The 20,691-nt window shown below is 39.0% G+C and overlaps 1 protein-coding gene across 6 annotated transcripts in view; it reads left to right on the forward strand.

Annotated features, from left to right (window-relative positions):
* Positions 1 to 20,691, forward strand: part of MEIS2 (Meis homeobox 2) — a 174,796-nt gene that overhangs the window by 148,372 nt on the left and 5,733 nt on the right. For all 6 annotated transcript variants that reach the window (XM_040066612.2, XM_040066605.2, XM_040066609.2 and 3 more), the window contains one exon: positions 19,853 to 19,911. In XM_040066612.2, coding sequence (XP_039922546.1) covers positions 19,853 to 19,911 — 59 coding nt within the window. The remainder of the gene's footprint in view (positions 1 to 19,852; positions 19,912 to 20,691) is intronic.

Below are 20,691 nucleotides of genomic sequence, written 5' to 3' on the forward strand. Positions count from 1 at the left end.
AGAAAAAAAGAGGAGAAAAAAAATTTATCCAATTCAAATTGTGAGGTAAAGTACTCTTTTATGTTCCATTTCACGTCCTGCAGGAACAATAACATTCTTTTGAGAATCAAAACTAAAATCTAGACATTTTTAGCTCACAGGAAAATATGTGTTTTGATTGAGCATTTATATGAGATTAGAATTCTTAAATATCAGTCTAATTATCCATATAAAAAATAATCTCAGAAAGACTTTTGAAAAGTTACATGTGAATAACAGTTACAGAACAAATTGTAAACCAGACTCTAGTAATTGTAGCTAGTGCAATCAGGCCCTCAGCCATCATCAGAATTTCAATCAGAGGAAGGTAAATCCTGTGCAGTGTAGAGGAGTGGATATATTAGTAGCTAGATGTTTTTGTGCCCTTTATTGTCAATTTGTCTCAAAAACAATAGAAAATGTATCATGTCAAAATAAGGAAAATGAGAGGTGAGACAAGGAAGAAATAATTATTAATATTATTAACCAACAGGAAACTGAGCATCAGGTAGATTAGGGGTTTGGTTATTAGTGAAACTGTAGGAATAGCATGAAATATGTCTCCGAGGTATAACAATAGCAGAGTTTTGTTCTTTGTGTTTGCTCATTACGGTGATACGTATTCATTACTGACCACTATTTGCTATAGGTTTTGATCATTTCAGTGTTGGATGTTTCCCTGGCTTAAAGGAAGATTGGGTGGAAAAGGAGTCTGTTCTAAACTCCACACACTCCTACTCTTTCTTTATTTTCTTGCTTCTGAAAGGGCGATTCTTATACCTCTCCCTTCTTTTCATAATCAGAGTCATCATCTACTATTAATTGGTTTATACACATTAAGAAAGTGAGTGAACAGACTCAAAAAGCAGATACAATTCACTCAGATTCGAAGTCCTTCATTCCATAGTCTCTCCTTCCTTTATATTGCCATCAAAGAAGACTAAAATAAACATCCATCATTCTTTTCCAGGTTCACCATGGTGAGTCTAAGTTTCTGTGCCCAAGGATTTTGCATTATACGTTTGCACTCTCCACTTTACAAGCAGTTATTTCAGTAGCTGGTGGGACCTCCAATCCCCTACTCTTGTTGAAGGATGACAACAGTGATTTATTAGGTCTTTCCGTTTTGTAACTACCATGATACTGTAATGAGCAAGTATTCACTTCACACTTCTCTTCCTGATAATCTACTGGTATAGATCTGTGGTTTCCTTTTAATGTCTGGTTCATTAGATGGCATAAATGTGTGTAGCATTTTTAGCTGTGGTTGAGGAAAGCAGGGAATGTTGAGGTTAAGGTTTATTATGACTGTCATGTTCAGGAATGGAGAGCTATATACTATTTCTGCTCTGAGTGTCTGCACATAACTCCAATTGACGCTGGAGTTATGCATTTGCCTGAAAGCTGTTTATCACTTTGTGAGTACTTTCTGTTTCTAGGGGTGATCAGAACAGAACAGATCTGAGTACCAATTATTTTGTACCTCCTTGAAAGGTTCTGTGTAGCTTGGTTAAAGATATGATAGCATAGTATCCTTTACTATATTTTACATAGCAACAGGTAATAGTTCTGTCCCTAAAACCACAAACACAAAAACATTAAGAATATTCAACAGTGTAATTTATTATGTAGAGGGCACTATACAGTTGCCCTCCCCTGATACTTGAAATACAAGTGCTTCATGAGGGAATAAACCCCTGAAAGCTTGGTTGCAATTTACTTCTTTACTTCCTGCACACACTAACAATGATAATTGAATTGAAAAGCATTTTAAAATTCATAAATATATAAGTAGCCATTATCTAGTGGAAAACATATGTCTGGCTATAGGACCTGATCCACTACTCAGTTACTCCAGTTTTAAACTAACTCAATAGTAATCAATGAGGAGGCTGTTGTGCAACAGAAGTAGCATAAGGCAAATAACATTTTTAGCACGTGTAAGGGTCATTTTGCTTAAAAAGAAGGCTAACATTTTCATTATGTGCTTATTTTGGGTACTTTAAACCAAATGCCCAGTAAAGGAGGCACTCAGAATAACTGGGTACTTTTAAAACCTGCTTCTACTACAACTGACAAAAAACTTAGAGTGTTTAGCTACCTATTTCTATTACAGTGGGGAAAAACATGCTGGAGTTTTTCCCTTTGGTGGGGTAGAAATTTGTTTTTAAAGTAACCAAATGTAGCTGCTCAGTAATCTAATAAGAAAGTGATTTCAGCTGGAATTTGTTTTGATGGTTAAGACAAAACTTCATAGGTTGGTTAATGGAAAGTGAACAGGATGATCTTCATATGTTCATAAATGCAAACAATTTAAGATCAGAAGGAGACCATTAGAGCCTTCAGTCTGAGCTATTTTCTCTTCAATTTAACTCAAATTACTGCTGCACTGAGCATACTTGAGTTTGGCTGAAGGGTTTTTTTTAAAAAAAATAGGCATCCCGCCTCAATTTTTCTGAAAATCATTGACTCCTGAAGTGTTAATCATTACGCTGTGTATTAGTAAAGCATGTGTGGAAAGCAGAATCAGTAATTCGCAATGCTAAGTTTATATAAAATCAACAATCCTCCCCTGCTACTCCCCCCAACTCCTATGCAAACCTAGCACCATAACCTAGGGGATGAACATAAGAGAACACAAGGCTCTGGTGTTATTTGCACCTTTCTGATAGCTAAGCTTTTTGTGGATAGTCTGCTGTGGAATTTCAAAGACAATAAGCAAACTTGCACCAGACAAATAAAGTTGCATTCCTTTACATTTTAGATGTGAGACATAAAACAGATACAGTGCTGTTCAATCCTTTATCAAGGTGACATAAGCCCAGAAAGCTTTGATGCTGTCTATTGCAAATCTCATGAGAATTTGAGTAGGAAACAAAATCTGATTAGTTTGTTTGACTCGCCTTTCTAACTACATATATTCAGAAAAGGTTTCCGTACAATTCTCTTCCCCTCTCTTTATTGTGTGGTTTGCTTTGTTTGCTTGAATTTAAAACTGCCATTATGTGAAAGTGTTGCAAGCATAAATAATTTAGAAGGTAACTCTGTGGGGATACTAATAAGTCCCTGCTTTTTCTAATAGCTACTCATTATGGTTCGGAGAACTAGTATTCAAGTTACGTAACATCACTGTGTCACAGATATTGTGGATGCTAACAATAAAATAATTTTGACATCTTTTTAATTAAGTGTATTTTCCTTCTTTAAAATGCCCCTTTTGTTTGCAACTGATTTAAATTCTCTAAAAATACCCAAAGGCTTCTTGAGTACAGAGATTGATGGACAGGCAGATATATCCATCTGGTTTTATCTATCTTAAGTGTGTGGATGTAATACTTTTCCCCAATAAGAGGGCACAATGATACAATTATCTATCAATGAACAATTACTTCTAAGGGAAATCTAATCAGTTAATAGAAGTTAAGAAAGACAAATGTACAAAGGTAATCAGTGGTTCCAACTCAAACAGTCCTACTCTGTTCACTCTCATTTAAAGAAAACAAAAAGCTTTTAATGGGACTTTTCTTACTTTTACCCCATCACTTCACAAATTACTTTGCCAACCATTCACAGCAAAATAGTAATTTTAAATAAGCCAATATTGAGATCAGGTTTTATGTTCTTGATGGTAATGACAGTGCAGATGCCCTTTCAGACTTAAGTCCAACTGTTGAGTCTTTTTTTCATATTTTTGTATGGTCTCCAGTAAATGAAAGAGAAATCAAGCTCCTTATCATGTTAACCTCATCCTGTGATCTTTTGAAGTCATAAGGCAGGCAGGCACTGTTTAAAGCAGTCATAAGGTATTGTCTACTTCATGCTCAACACACAACTAACAGAGAGGATTAAACAACTGATGACATGTAGAAGCCAACCTCTCATAGAGATGCAAACTGTTTCAGGACTTGGTTCTTTGGACTATATAATGGAGAAAGATATTGATTTTAGATAACCATAAACTGTTCAAAGCTATGTTTTGGGTTTGTGGTTTGTTTGGGGGATTTTTTAACAAATATTGCAGAGATTTATCAGAACCATATTCACATCTTCTGTTCCAAAGGGTAGCTGTGTAGTGATGGTTCTGAGGGCAAGTTATTTAGATGTTAAAGGATATGTAGTCCATTCAAACAAAACAGAACGCAAGAACTGGGAGAAAGGTATCACTTTAAAATACTGCAGAAAGCTTCACTCTAATGACTGTTAGAGTTAAAATTACTGATGAGATGGAACAAGCCACAGCTGCAGATACTGCAGATTGCTTGGCTAACAAATTTGCAATAAACAGAGTAGTCTAAATGAAGTTCATGTTTTAGTATCATTTTATATATATGGGCTTATAACCTGGCAAACAAAATCGACAGTGAACCCGGAACAACATTACTCTATCAGACATTCTTAAATATGAATTTTACTTCTGGATATTCCTCACACATTTATTCCCAACACTGTCCCAACCCTACACGTATTTCCTAGTGTTTCTAGTGTTCTTTTTCTCACACCTACAGTGTCCACCCCTCTTCCTATTTCCACTCCAACAATATGTCTCTTTTGCTTCTGCCTTCATCTTTTCCCACCTTGACTTTTGTAGTCCCCTTCTCCCAGGACTCTAAGCCCCAGTTCTTCTTCCCCGCTTAATGTATCAAATGCTGGTGCTTCACACACACACCAGAAAAAAAAAAAAAAAAAAAAAAAAAAAAAAAAAAAAAAAACCACCACAACTCCTACTTAGGCACTTCAGCAACCTTCCTCCCTCCTTTTCTGTACCAATTTCAAAATTGTCTTCTTTAAAAAAATGTTGAAACATACTTCAACATAGATGTGTCTTCTCCCCCCACCCCATTCTGCATTCTTCTCACTCTGTCTAGTGCTGTCCTCCCCTCAATTCAGCAATTTCAGTTGAAAAATACTTCCTTTCTACCATAGCTCCCATCTGAAGAGCCTTTCTGTATCTAAAGAGCCTTTCTGTATCATTGGCTAGCCATATATTTTCTCCTTTGCCTGTACATACCTCTTAATTTCTCTCCATGGAAACTGGTTTGGGACAGCATTCATGAGGAAGATTAATACTGTATGGCATGCTTAAGCAGTTATTATAGGTCTGTGCTCTATTGGAAAAAAACAGAGCATGATCTTGGTAGCACTTGGAATAAATTTGGCAGAAGGATTAAATGGGGGGTTTTGGTCTGGATGCAAAACATGCCCCAAAATAATTTCTCCTTCCAGTTTTTATCTGGTTTTAATACACTTGAAAACTAAGCACCCATCTTAGCTGCACATCTTTGCATCAGATTCATCCTAGCAAGCAGGTACAAGGAACTGTGAAATATGTGGGATTTCATGTTATGATGTTTTCATATTTCTTCTTTTATAGACCCTAGTTTCTTGAACTAAAGGAATACAGGTCCTCTAGATAGATTTTTTTTTTTTTTTTTTTAAATGGGAAACATGTTATCAGGCATCAAAAATTAGGCAGCTAACTGGACCACTCATCTCAGCAAAACTGACTGGTGGTTAAGGGGCATACATAAAATACAGCTGGATTTTTCAACTCAGGCTTTGGTTAGGGTGTTAAATTTTTCTTCTCCTATTGACCACTATATTTGTTTTTATTTATTTCACTGACTCATAGAGCTAATGCACTTCCTGAAATATCTCTGAGAACTCAAGGCTGTGCTGTCTTAAGCTAGAACTTACTAGGATTAAAACATATGGGGCATTACTAGGGTCTGCTAAACTTCATGTGATTTATAAAGATATAAAGCAAAGCTTTTATAATTACAATGATGCTAAAATTTTTGTGGATCATAATGTAGTCACACTAGAAAGACTGATTATAACAACTGAAGACTCAAGAAAAGGAAATGGAAACTTAATTCTCCTTTACTAGTCAATCTGAATGGGTGTCTGCATTTGTAGTTTGTAAAATTTCTTCAGTTTGGACAATGAATTCAAATAAAAACATTTCTTTTGTTCCATTTCTAGTTAATTTCTTATCAAATTATTTTTTAAATTCTTATGCACAAAAGTACAATGCTGAATTACTTTGTTTGAAGATGTTGCCTGTGAATTTGGTGCATTTTTTCCCTTTTCACTGGCTTTGTTTAGTTTTGTTTTACATAATATTTCTATTGACCTTAAATTTTGTGTTTCTTTCAAAGGTTGGTTAAAGATGCTGTGAAACTTGGCTTGAACTTCTTATGAAAGTGTTATTATAATATTGGCTTATGAACTAATTAAGCCACAATAAAAGACCTGCGTAGCATATTTTATGAAATATTTCCTCATTAATATATAGGTATCTGTTAGATATGTATCACATTTGAATTGCATATGAGTGTCAAGCACAAACCCTGCAATCTTTAGTTTATCTTCTGCAACCTTTGAATTTTCCAGCATCACCTAGTTGCTATCTAGTCCCAAGAAGCTTATGAACTTTTGGTCCACACATACTTTTTACCACTGGTGAGCATGCACAGAACTACTTAGAATGGGATATAATTGAGAAATCTGGAACTGTAACCCTAGCAGTGCCATAAAGTGAGATATCGCTCTGTCCACAGTTATTTTGTCATATAAAGGACCTCCAGGACAGAGTAGGAACACAAATACATATACAGTGACAAATAGGCAGTAACCTATTTGTTCCACAGCAACACAACTTTCAATACAAAATCCACCTTGCCTCAAGGGCTGAACTTCCCCGAGGGCCAAACTCAGCCAAAGTTCATGTTGTACATCAGCCATACCAAGCTTTACACAAAAGAGTCAAATGGGGTAGAGGGAGTGCTATCCTCAATGGCTCATTGGCTATAAAATTCACTTGTTAAATAGAATATATGTTTGCAGGTCTTCTCTTTGTCTTGATTTAAGTCAATGTCTTAACTGTTCCAATTGAGTTGAGTTTCTCAATCAATGGGCTATTGAACATAATGTTCCATCTTTACTCTTCTTCACTATCATGCCTTTCTTGTTCTCCTGATTTCCAGTTCTTTTGTGTATGTAACAACTTGTCATTAGAACAAAATTAAGAACATGGGCTTGACTGTACAGCCTCTTGGTTAAGGCTCCAACTTCAGATGTGTGAAAGTTAAGTGCTGGTTAATTATGGCTGTAAAATTGCTTAATTCGGGTGGCATATCTTCAGAACATGAACTGAAAGGGCTTTGTTTACTGTACTGACTCCAGGGGTGATTCAGATATTCTTTTACAATGTGATGGACCCATGCTTACGTCTGTGTTCCAAATCAAGCAGGATAGGGAGGTAAAACTTGATCTCCTTCTTTCCAGACAAACACTCAAATAATTATGGTGTCAGCTAAAAAGGAGAGATATTTATCTCTGCTATTATAAGGATGAACAGACCTGTCCTAAGATGTCTGTCTGTCTAAAAGGATCCATAGGAATCCTGATTGGACATAAGCAACTAAGAGACGGAGGACAGTTACTGCAGAAAGTAACTGACTATGAGGAAACACAAATACACAGCAGTGAAAATGATGGTGGGATGGGATCTTACAGAAGTAGAAATCTACATGCCTAAAGAATTTAGGCATTTTCAGTGTTAAATGATGAGGGGTTTTTTGGTGTTTTTTTGGGGTTTCTTTTTTTTGGGGGGGTTGTTTGTTTGTTTTTGGTTTTTTGGGGTTTTTGTGGTTTTTTGTTTGTTTTGTTTTGTTTTGTTTTGTTTTGTTTTGTTTTGTTTTGTTTTTTAACCAAAAAAATGTAGTTAGGTATCTAAGTCCACCTTCTGGTGATTCCTGGAACATCTAACCAGAGGCACGGAAAATTCCTTGAGAGCAGATCACCTACAATTTAGGCATTAATGTCAACACCCATTTGCTAGTATTGCCTTCTATTGCCTCAGAAATTCACTGAGCATTTGGGATTATCTTTACAGAGCCTACAATGATTTTAATTACAGAATTTAATAATTTTGAAAATTTGCTTTATACATCTGAGTGTTTTATTAGACCAGGAAGAAGTGATGGCCCTACCAATTCCAGTTTCGTGGGCTCAAATGCAGGTTTATACACATATTCTTAGATGCCTTTACCCCTACGCAGCATAGCAACAATTAGTGAAATTCTGAAAATTAAGCCCCAACATCCTACCCGTCAGAACAGTCAGAGCTAATATGGAAATCCATCAGCAACCAGTTATTAAAATTATGTAAGATCACACACAGTTTCCAAACTGCTCTCATAAAGAAAGAAAGGTAAATATTAGATAGGCTATATAGATTGGGTTTCATTTCATGACAAATATCTCAATTGTATGCAAAATATGGGATAGTGAAACACATTACAGAACTAGCTAGTTTTGACTGAAGAAATACAGTTCAAGCTTCTGTAGCAGGATTTAACTTTCACATGAGCTATTTAAGTAGCAATGACTGCATTAAAGAACCATCTTCAGCTACCCATCCTTTAACAGAAGAAAGAAAAATACATTAGAAGACCTCTCTTTAGCTGGCAAAGCCAATAACTGAAACATGGTGCACTTGAGCGCAGGCTTCTCCAACGCTCTGCTCTGCCCATAAGCCAGCTGAGTACTGACATCAGGAGAACCCAGCCTTTCAAATGTTTTAGAAAGGTTTCAGTCCTTGCTTGTTGAGAAGACAGGAGCTTGTTCAAACAGCAGGGAGACAAGAAATGGTGTAACATTCACATATATGTCCTCAATCACAGCATATCTGGTGATCTAGGACCCTTGCAGAGCACCAGCAAGATCACTGACTTGCCAGCTGCAATTTGCAATTATCTCTAGGGAACCAGCAAGGTAGGATAGGGAGCAAGACTGAGCCATGGAGAGATGAAGGTCAGAAAATATGAGAGCTTGGGATCCAGAGTGATAGGCTGAGGAAACAGCTCCATGGAGATTTTCAATTTTTTCCATCCCAGTTTGGCTCATAACTAAGACATAAGTATCCATGAAACATGCTCATACAGACTCTCAAAAATGTTTTTAGAACATTTCCCCCTGATTCATGTGGAATGCAGAGAACACAAGATGGGATGAGAGATAGGAAAAGTTTCACCAGTATGATACTGGGAAGATCTGTATATTTACCTCTTTATCTTAGCATAGTTAATACGCTTGTCCCACATTTGTTCTGCTACCAGCTCATTACTGTGAAGCATGTATTCCATAACATGGCAGGCTGCAGTCTCATGGTGTGTGTGGTGTTGACACATCTTTAACTACTAAGACATTAGACTCTCTAGTTTGATGAAGTCTTGCCACTAGCATTGCAAAAATTAAAGGGAAAACATTTTACATCTGCATCTACAGAAAGAGACATTTACATAAGCAAAATCTCCAGTACAGAGACAGTGCAAAGAGCAAAATGCAAGGGATATCAGCATGTAGGTATGACTTAGTGAGAGGTTATTAGGTGTATCTGGATAAGAGCTATAACTTGGGAAAGGGGGAGGTGTATTTATACATAGTGTATTATTTATGCCCATTACTTCTAATTGCCTAACTAGTTCTCTTTCCTCTCACGTATACTTTAGTATCCACCAACCAAAGAAAGATGTCTACAGCTAAATATCTGCCAATTATTATGGACTTTTGCTTAATATTCTATTGTTCCACTGACAGCACAGTTTTTAATATATCATTTTATACTATCCTGTACATCATCATTTTCCTGCCTCCCTTAGGGCTCTGGCTGTAATAGTTCTTATTTATTTCCACAAGCTAGCATATATGCAAAAGATCTTGTAGTCATGATGTCGCCCGAATCACCCTCACCTCTTCCCATCTTTGTTTTTGTAATCCTTTTCTGTCTGTTTTTAAAGCTACATTATAAAGAAACGTGAACACAGCATGTGTGTGGACACAAACCAGGGTCAAACACACAGTTTCTCTCCTCCTCAGCAGTGTTATACTGCAGCCTTTTATTGTGCCCTGTAGGTTTGGGGTTTTAGCTAATAAACTTGAAAACAGATCATAAGGGAAATAAAGGAAAACTCTCTTGCTATACCAATGGGTGAGGCAGGACTTTAACAGGCTGTATAGTAACAGATCACCTCATGGAATCTGCCCAGCACCTTCTAAGAGAATGAATGGAGCATTGATTCTGTGCTGGCAGTGCTGCAGTCTGGTTAGTTGCATCAAATGCTATTTCTTACTGAGTTCTTTTTTTCCAAATGCTTTTTTCGAGGAGAATCTGCAGCAGTATAAGCTGGAGTATAAGCTTGCAACTGCATCACTATGTCTGAAACAGAATAGACATCTTTAGGATCCTAGTTTTCAAACTTTCAGCAGTGTGCTTCTATAAACATATTTTGGCTGTGTTTTTTTTAAAGTGGGCTCTTTGGATCCAATTTCTTGGTATTCCCTGGTTGACAGGTAGAAAACCACACTTTTTTTGGGTTTTTTTCTTCAGATTTTAATAACAATGAAAAGGTGCACAAGCTTCATGGTCAAGATAGGACAGTGGGTACAAAAAATAGTTATCTTAAGGCAAAATTTACTCTTAGGGAAAATGGAACATTCCTTCTGAACTCACGAACTGGTAGTGCATGTGCAGGTTGGTTGTAGATGGTTGCTACAATAAGGCTTCTTTCATACAGGTGTGTTTATGCCCCAGGCTTGCTGGCCACAGTCCATTCCATTTACAGAAGCTGAATTAAACAATAACTACCGCATTGCAAAAAGAAGAAGGAAAAAAAAGGTGAGCGTCAAAGGAGATGCCTGAGAGCTTTGTTAGGGCCAAGAAAAACCCTGTTGCAGTTGTCAGAGCTTGTTGATGTTGCAGAGAATGGCACTTTTTTTTTCCTTTTTTTTTTTTTCTGCTGGATTTTGTGGTTCTGCCTTAGGAAAGAAAGTAAAATGGAACGGAAGAACAAAGTCCTACTCTATAAATCAGCAGCTGCTCCTTGCCAGATCAAAGGAGTGACATTTTTGCTCCTGGACTACTTGTCCACTTTAGGTGCTTGACAGACAGCTAACAGCTGGCCTGTTACATAGTATAGGAGAGTTGGGCTACATCTTCTTCAGAGTAGATGACAAGCTAATCAGAGATACCCACAGCACAGGACATGCGAGTGCACCTTGATCTCTTCAAACATACCCACTACATAATTGCTAAACACCTTTATGCATTTTTGGCAAGTCGCTACTTAGATAGTTTCCACTGAAACGTAAAAGAGAGAATTAGTGTCTTAATCTTATTTGATCAGGGAAGTTAAACAGATGTTAAATTTGTTGACAACACTCCTTTTTTGGTCAATTTAGAATTGATTAAAAAAATAATATGTTAAATATTGATAAGTGAAAAACAGGTGTGAAATACTTGAATGTGATATTATTCAAAAACTATACTTTGTTTGGGTTTTTTAAAAGTTACCTAAAATGAGGTCCCTCAGCTCCTGATTGCGTTTTGAAGACTGTTGGACCCTAATTAGTTTTGAAAGTATTTTCCTAGGAGTTTAAGATAACAAATTAACACATCTTTAAATGCACGAATTACTTAAAAATTTCGAGATTTGTTGTCTACCTTTAACATGAATTTCTAAGTGATAGCAAAACAAAGCACATATGCCAAATTAGCTAAAATTGTATTAAGCATCTCCACAAGATGTATGTGGAGAAACATGGAATTTTAATGTCAGTAGTAAAAATTTCAAAGTGATTCAGTTTCTAGTTGATTCCCATCTGCAATAAATCAAGTACAGGATGAGGTTAAATGCTATGGCATGTGTCTATTGACTTTACATTTTATCTGTAAGATATGAATAGCTAAGGAAGTATGTCTGTTTGTCTCCTCCCTTCCTTTCAAGTATCTTTAAAAGATCATTTTTACGGTGCGTGGTAAAAAAACATATACGAGCAACCTGATGGCACTGTCAAAAGAGGAACAGCCTCCTCCTCCGGCTGTGTTCTGTGGTTTCAGGTGGCACGCACCGAAAGGCGCTCGTTTCCCACCAGGAGCCAAGGGCGAGTAAGGGACGATACTTTTCCAGTTAGGCTGAGGTTTGCTGGGGGCTCCTGAGGAAAGCCGTGCCCACCCGCGACAGCGGCGCGCGTGGAGCGGCGCTGCCCGGGCACACTCCGCGCCGCGCCGGGGCTGGCACCGAGCAAAGGCGGCCCGGGCCCCGGCGCGGCCCGGCTCCGCGGGGGCACCCCCGGCCCGGCAGCGGTGCTCTGGCCCCACCTCATGGCGCCCTGCTGCACAGCGGGAGGCCTCCCCTGGGGCCACCCGGGCTGGACCTCGAGGCCGGCCCGGCTCCGCGGCCGGGAGCCGTAGCCGTTCCCTGGCGGGCGCTGCTGCCGCCGGCCCCGCGGACCGGCCGGATGCGGCCTTGGCGCGGGGCTGTGAGGGCTGTGAGGGCCGCGGGGCGCGGGCCGGCCGTGCCGCGGGGTGCCAGCTTCGCGGGGAGCCCCAGCTGCGGCCGGGGCCTTTCCTTCTCGGCCGGGGAGGGCCCCGCGCACAAACCCCTGCCCCGGGGCGAAGGCAGGGCGGCTCCCCCGCTCTGTGCTGTAGTGCAGGTGCTCCCCGTGACAGCCACGGGGGCTTTCCTCGGCAGAGCCAAATCGGTCCTCCGCGCTCCCGAGGAGTAATCTGGTAACCGAGAGTTACGCTTTTATCGAGGCTGATTTTCCTCTGAGGTGAATTGGTGCCCGTCTTGCCAGTTCTCATGATTTTATCGCAAGGCTCAAGTTGTTTCATGTTAACTCGAGGCCCCAGCTCCGGGAGACAATGGTTACGTGAGAATCTTTTCAAGTAAGCTTCTAGATTTTGTGGCTGAGAAGAGCGTTTTAAAAATGTGGCGCAATGAGTGAAAAACTCGCAAAGTAAACACTGGGAAGAGCGCTGTTTAAATTTCTGATTTTTTTTTTAGGACAGTCTCACAGTTACAGGACGAGCAAAATCATGATTTCCAACAATTGGCAGCTCCAAATGGCAGGAGGTATTTTTAGGAGGTCCAACATAAACACAGAAGATGCGGCAGAAGTCTTTGGGATGGTTAGCACCTACCTCAGGCTGCCTCATGCACCCCGCTAAGTTGTTCTCTGTTATCTTCTGGATAACTTCACCAAACGTGGATGGTGACTTAGGTCCTTTGAATCACACCATTGACAGATGTGAGATGTCAGAATAATCTTTAGAAAGTCGGTGTAAAAAGCCCTTAACCCCCCTTCTCTAACATGGCTGTCCAAAACTAGGTGAAACTTTGCCAGGGAATAAACCAGCCTGTCCCTCCCGCTTCCTCTCAAAAGCAATCACGTAACTGACTCCATTTCTCAATATTCATGACTTAGGGAAGCCTTATTTAGATGGCTCATTTCCAGGTGACTAACTCAGCTTTTTTTAATTTCCTATAAGGAATGCTGCAAATATGATTTGGTAACCAGGTGTGGCATAGATTCAGTGAAGCATAAACAAGGGCTTTTTCAACTATTTTTGTGCATACACATACTGAAGGATGCCTAAACCTAATTCTGTCAGTTTAGGATACATAGTGGAGGGAGAAGTTAAACAAACTAAGATAAACAGATTTTACTTGCTCAGATAAAAGTTCAGGTGATAGACAAAGACTGCTGTAAAGGCAGAGGGGTGGATATTGCTAAAAGCATTTCTGCAAATTAGTCTTTTCTAATGCATTATTTCAGACTGCTCTGAGCAGCTCATGACTTTTAATTTTATATATATACATATATTTTTTTTTTTTCTGCTTGGGAAAGAAGTAATTTTCTAGGTTACTTAGGAAAACATATTTGGTGACTCTTTCACTGGTTATTTTCCCTTCAAAATTAGGGCATTCTTGGGCAACAAGGGATCAGTGTACCATATGCACTTGAGCTAAACACTGACATGTTCATAGTCCAAATACTGAAATATCATTTGGGCAAGGATTTATTTCCCCGTCCAAGGTGAAAACATTTGGATTACTTTTTAGAATACATTCTTAGACTCTTACTCAGCAAAAACATTGAAGCAGGTGCTTAGACCCCATTTATTCTTCAAGCTCACCTCCCATTTATGTGGGTTTAATAAGAGTTGAGCTTCTCATCTACATTTGGCAGGGTTTTGAAAAATCTTGCAAGACTGTTCCCCTGGGCACCTAAAATTTTTTTTAAAAAAATTCAGATGGCATATAACAAACAATTCTAACCCCAAATCAGTGTTGCTATTGTCATTACTTGTATTTTTATTATTTCTGTGACTAAGTCTGTGACAAATGTTCATTCAGTACTTCTGTCCTTTTCAAGTCTAAGAGCAGAAGTGTCTTGGGCTAAAACTGAGTCAAAACTTTCCTTGTCATTAATCCTTTTAAAGAACTGATTATGAATTCATCTCACAAATTTGTTTATTTCTCTGGTTTTCACATAAAGAATTGAGAACCGATTTATGCAGCGGCTGGTTTGTTAAATAAATTCAATATTTTAGCACCTCATTTTCTAGGATGGATATTTTAAGTGGAAATCCAGATTGAAGACTGACACTGAAGTTTTGCGTTGTTCGTGGTGGCTCCATGTTGTTCCTCAGTTTCTCATGGGGAGCAGTCTATGCTGCTGGGGTGGGAATGCTTCCATTTGGCACCAGTTCATCTCAGAGAAGATATTAGGCATACAGACAAGTGATGGGAGTTAAGTATCACTCTCTGCTTGAGTTCTGACTAGGCCCCCAGTTGGGAACGAGTTCTAGTTTCCTAAGCATTCATGTACTCCATCCTCCTGAAACAAGACCTATTGTGACCCTACATACTTGAAGTGAATTTTCCATGATAACCATAAAGATGGAGATGTTTCTAATTCTGATTGCTTATCAGTACAGTCACTAACAGTTCATTTCAAGAACTAATCTTAAGCAGATTCAGTTATGGTGTGGCATGATGCTTCAAAATATAGGTACACTACATATAAAAAAGACAGTGGAAACAACAAAATTATTTTTGAGTGTGCCAGATTTGAGGAAGCAGATTAAGAATCACTATTTGCTATTTATTCTCTTTGCACTCTGCAGAAATATGTCTCTTACGATTTTATCAAAACATTATTTTATTATAAGAATAAAATTTATTATGCAAGTTTGAGTTTAACATCATTTGATGTGACTTGAGATAAAATATGATAAATATATAAAGAAGATTAATTACAGGACTTTCTGTAAAGTGCAGAATGCATATTTATTTTGGACGAAGAAAACCAAGTCTCTATTTGAAGAGATGAGATTAAATGCATATATTTAGATTATATAGTCATGCTAATTATCAGTGGTAGGAACCAATTAGAAGTAGTGCTACCAAATCACCAGACTACATTGCATATTCACTACTGCACCTTTACTGCTCTACTGGGTTTTGCTGTAAGCAGATAAAAGTGAAATCACTTCCTTTAAAAGTCCATATTGTTGTACCTTTTAAGCCAGATCTTGTTCATTTGTGCTTTCACAAACTGTCCCACAAAAGTAACCAGAACCGCTTGTGTGAGATAGACAGACTGGCTATAGGAAATAGATGTGGCTGCTTTAGCTAGCAATTAAGAAAAAAAAATACAAGATGCAAAAAACCTTTCGATTCGAATGGCTATTGTTTGAATAAGCAAGGTTGGTAATCTGTCATTTGCAAAATGCTAGAAGTGAGTTTTTTATTGAGCCTGCTATGTCAATGACATGTATTTCTCAACATTACACACCTCATTTATCATTCTGGAATGAGGACCAAGTACCATATGAATGTAGAGTTTGTGAAGGTATCGCCTCACAGCCCTGGAGGCTGATGACCTCTCTTTATCTACACAGCAGGTAAGGCACAAACAGTGGCAATGTGAGCTCTCTTTGCAGTCCCCTGCCAGTGTGCCTGACTGTTAAGCTGGGGGAACAAAGGAAAGATAGCATATGGATAGCAGATTGTAGGAGTGCTGAAAGAGGACTGAGGAAATCTATGTTGGGTGTGTGGCTCTGCCAAAGATCTCTTGTATGACTTTGGCCTTGTCACTAAATCTCCTTCTGTCTCTGTTCCTCTCTGCAAACAGGGAGAAGGCGTCTCTCCTCTCCCCCAGGCTTTGCCTGGAAATCTGTTCAGACTGAATTCTCTTGGACAGTGTGTTTATGAAGCATGGGGTGAAGTAAGACTGAGCTTCATCGGGTCCTCTAACTGCTGCTATCATCCAAATAATAGGAATTACTATTAACAGCAGAGTAACAAAGTCCATGTCTTTTTTGATAGATTTTACTCATCTTTTCAGGCCATTCAATCTTTGGCCTCTTGGGTGAAGGGTATGAACAAGGTAAGCAATTAGTGTCAGGAGCAGGGCTGTGAATTCTTCTTTTATAGGGTTCCAAATAATGCTGAAAACAGTGGCATTGGTGTTCTCTTTTTTCACTTGTCTCTTAATGCCTTTTGAAGATATTTGTACCTAAATAACATCAGAATGCTTCTCCAACACAAACTGAAGTGCTGTGCAAAAGGCTGTATTTTCTTTTATTTTGGCTCTGGATATGGCTCTCTGAGGGATTCAAAAACAGCCCTCAAAAAATGTAAAGGCTAGGGCAGGGACTTAGTTTTCTATGTCTCTATTATGCACTGTGCATATTTATGGGACAGCATAAGGAATAAATAATAAAGCACAAACACTGCATTCTGTGCCCTTGTCTACCAATTGTGCTGATGCATTACATGATGTAGCTACTGCTAGTGAAACTAGGATTCGATTTTTAGCTTCACCTGAAATGTATGTATGTTTTGCACCTGCAATCTTACAAATATAAATAATTTCATGTGTCATTTTTCAGACATACCCACTGGTGGGTATAACTGATGCTGTTTATGAACAAGACTTTTCAGAGGAGCCATAGAAATGGAATTTCAAAATTACCTGGATGCCTAAAGCCTGTTCTCCTATATCTTTCCGAGTATACATCAGTGTATCTTCTCTCTAGACGAAGTGTTGCTGGTCTAGAGGACATTGCTTGCACTTGCTGTTATGCAGATGTGCAAAAGAAAAATGGAGAAATAATGAAATCAGAAATCAAACCCAAGAGCTATTTTTTGCAAGTTTTAACTGGACAAATAGTATCACTTCTGTTGGGGTTTTGGTGGTGATGGTTTTTTTGTTTGTTGCTTTGGTTTGGGGGTTTTGTTTGTTTGTTTGTTTTTGGTTTTGTTTTGTTTTTCCTGTAGGAAAACAAATATGGAGAACTCACTTTTAGGGCTTGAACTCTCATTTCCAAATGAGAATTCACCAACTGGTGAATTGACTTTAGGTAGCGTTTGCAGTGAAAGACTGGCTTCATTCACATCAGCTGGATAAAATAAGGCCACACTCCTCTGGGAATGAATGGCTGGGTGAGATGGGGTTTTCAACACCCGTCCCAAAGGCTTAGTCTGTGGAGACTGTCGACTATGTAAGGCTGGAGCGCAATATCCCAGTCTCTGTGCCCAGAGGTAAAGCAGATGTCACCTGAAACCATTAAGAATGTAGAATTTTCTTAATGCTCTGCCTTGTTGTGCGAGCTCATTGAAAGAACACTTCAGAGGGCACTCATTTCTTACTAATGTAAACTTTCTGAGGAGTATCCAAAGATATGACCTCTGGGTGAACCTTTAACCTTCCCCTTAATTATTTGTTTGAAGACAGTGTGGAGTTCTCCTGCTGAGAGCCAAGGCCCATAATGCTTCGCAGCCCTGTGAGCAGGGATATGTGTGCAGGGAAGTGGAGAGGGACATAAATAAGGGGACCACCAGATGTAAATAATAAAAGTGGTTGGGGTTTAAAGAAAAAAATAAATAAAAAAAAAATAATTAAAAAAAACCCGAAAGAGCAATTTGGTTTCCCTGAAGAGTGGCCTGATTGAAGAAAAGGGGTTAGTAAGATGGAAAGTGTGTGCGTGTTGGGGGGGGGGGGGGGGATGGGGGGGGTGGGGGTGGGGTGTGTTTCTGTGATTTTTTACAGGCCTAAATAAGTGTTCATTCCATTCTTTAAAACCTTGCCATCTGTATACACCATTAGAAGCTCACAGGAGAAGAGAAAACAGTCTTATCAGGCTTTCCTGTTAATCTCTATTGGCCTTAACTTTAGCTGATAAAAGGCGTGCTGGATGGAGGAGGTTCGGGTCAGGCTCCATTTGGTCAGCGCAGCAACGTTACTGGAAAGTAACTCAGCAAATAAGTCCTATCGGGGACCTTTGTCTCTGAGGACGGAAACGCACTTCGAAGTCACAGAACTGGCAGCGATGCCTTCACTGTGCCACAGTCAGAAGGGAATAAACAAATATATTGACGGTGTCTGAGTTTTTATTTTAATACCTGAAGTCATGACTAATTCTGAGGCAGGATGACATTTCTGACAACTGAATGATACTTTTCCTAAAGAATAAAGAATGTCTTTTGGATATAAACGGAAAGATGCAACAGATCCTTTAGTGTTACTTGTAGCATTTATGCATCTGTCTAATGAAATTTCCACCTCTGTGATTACAGAAGATGCAATCGAAGGTGTGCCACTGTCCTTTGTTATCTGCGAAGGAATTTAACTGGAGGGTGGGAGGGAGTGAGGGAAGCACGACAAAAGGCCTTGCGGAGTTGATGCTATATAAAGGCTAGCAATTTACTAAATGAGCAGATGAACTTAGTTTTCAGTTAACTGACTGAAAGACTTTGCTAGGCGTTGGATCGGGACCAATGGCAATTATTGGAGGCTGTTTTGGATGATGGGCATGTTAGTATTTCTGAAGAGGATTAAACGCTAGTATTCGACTTCATTAGCACTCCTTAAGGGTCACCAGGCGAAAGCCTGAGCTGTGAAATAGCACATAAAACCTGCACGAAGGCTCCAAAGTGTTCTCAAACACAAAGAGAAGGGACAAAAACAAGTGTGGCTCCCAAGTGATAGAAAATTGCCCTGTTTTCAAAGATATTTTGTGAATAGACAAGTTTTGAAATTATTTTAGGGAAATTAATTTAGCTTGTGCTGATGTGGATTGCTGCGCATTAAGCTAATAAAAAATACGCAAGCACTTATTTTTGGATTACTAGCAAAATTAAATCCAGGCTCCACAGCCAACTAACTGCCTTTTACCAGTGCTCAAAAACATCGGCAACCACCCCAGTTTGAGATTTAAAAAAAAAAAAAAAAAAAAAAAAAAAAAAAAAAAAAAAGGTTATTTTGGGCCTAATATTAACCACATGTACCTGTGACTGGGGGTTTCTAACGAGTTGAAAAGTGCCTGAGTTGAGGGCAGGCAGGCGGTCGCCTTGCGCGGGGTGTCCCCGCTTGGACGCAGAGGTGGCCCCCAGCTGGCACTGACCTCCAAACGACCCTCGCCTTTACGGGCTCCAACTGCAGGAGTTGTAGAAGAGCAGAAGTCTTTCTGGGCCGGCACTTATTGCTGCTACGCTGGTGATAAAACTTCAGACAGCCTAATTGATGGCTTTGCTGACCTAACGATACCTTGTGAAAGCATGGAGTGGCAAAGCCTGGTCCTCATTTATGGCCAGCTGCAAGGAGAGCTGGATCCCTAAGATGGAAAGGGGAAAAGAAAGTCTCCCGGTCTCTGAACTTTAACCAGTATCTGAGCCACTTAGAAGAAGTTAAAGAAACAATTGTCTTTTAACACAAGTTTTTGGTCGCATTTACTTGTTCAAAGCCTTCTGGCAAATCCAGCTTTAAGCTGGCTAGTAAGATAAGCGTGTTACCGGTTACAATTTCTGAGCACTTAGAGGAAAATCCTTTAAAGTGAAATTATACTCTTTTAAAAAAGCAACGTGAAGCAAAACACATTACCACAGCATGCTAAAATCCTGTCACTTAAAGCAGAGGTGTTCTCAAAACAGAGAAGCAAGCTGATGAAAGGACTTCAATTCTTTGTATTCTGTTGCAGGTTTATTAATGCCAGAAGAAGAATAGTACAGCCTATGATTGACCAGTCAAATCGAGCAGGCAAGTTCCAAGTAGTATCTGTATTCAAGTCCCACAGGCGCAAATCCTCATCAAGTTATTCTTCAGGAGTCCCATCACCTGGTAAATAAATGCTCCAACCAGGCATTCTGGGAGATTTTTTTTTTTTTCTTATGTCCCCAGAATTCCGCTGTAGGAAGCAACTTCGCTAATTGGTGCTAATTGGAGATTTCCCACCCTGACTCTACTGAAACTGCTTTTTATTTTCCCTCTGAATTGGTAATTGGGTACAAGTAGTAGTGCCACAAGCAGTTTGTTTGACTGTGAGCTCTTGAATTACTCATTGCTTGTCTGCATCCAATCAGCAGGACAATCTCATTTTCTTGCTACCCACAACTCCTTGGTGTATGCATTGCTTTTACTTCTGGAAGGCGAGCTGTAAAACTCATTGTATCCATTCATTTGCTTTGACTATTCACAAGATGCTACTAATGTGACATGGTACCATACTGCCAGAAAATATTAAAAGATTATTACTTTTATTCAAGAATGCACCAGATATGTTCCCAGTGAAACATATGATTTTTATAACAATATCTTTTCTACATTTCTATTAAAGCATTTAGAATATGTAACACTTTACACAACAACTGGTACCATGTTTATTATTCCACTTTCTAATATGCATTTCCTCAGCATACTAGGGAGTTGTGGTTTCCTAACATGAGGTTATGGGATAAAACTGTTCTCCATGTGGTGATGACTGTTATCACTAACAAGGGCTTTAACTTGATGGTGATTTCGCCTGCTGCTTCACTTTAA

The sequence above is a fragment of the Hirundo rustica genome, chromosome 6 (assembly GCF_015227805.2).
Source record: "Hirundo rustica isolate bHirRus1 chromosome 6, bHirRus1.pri.v3, whole genome shotgun sequence".
Taxonomy (NCBI): domain Eukaryota; kingdom Metazoa; phylum Chordata; class Aves; order Passeriformes; family Hirundinidae; genus Hirundo; species Hirundo rustica.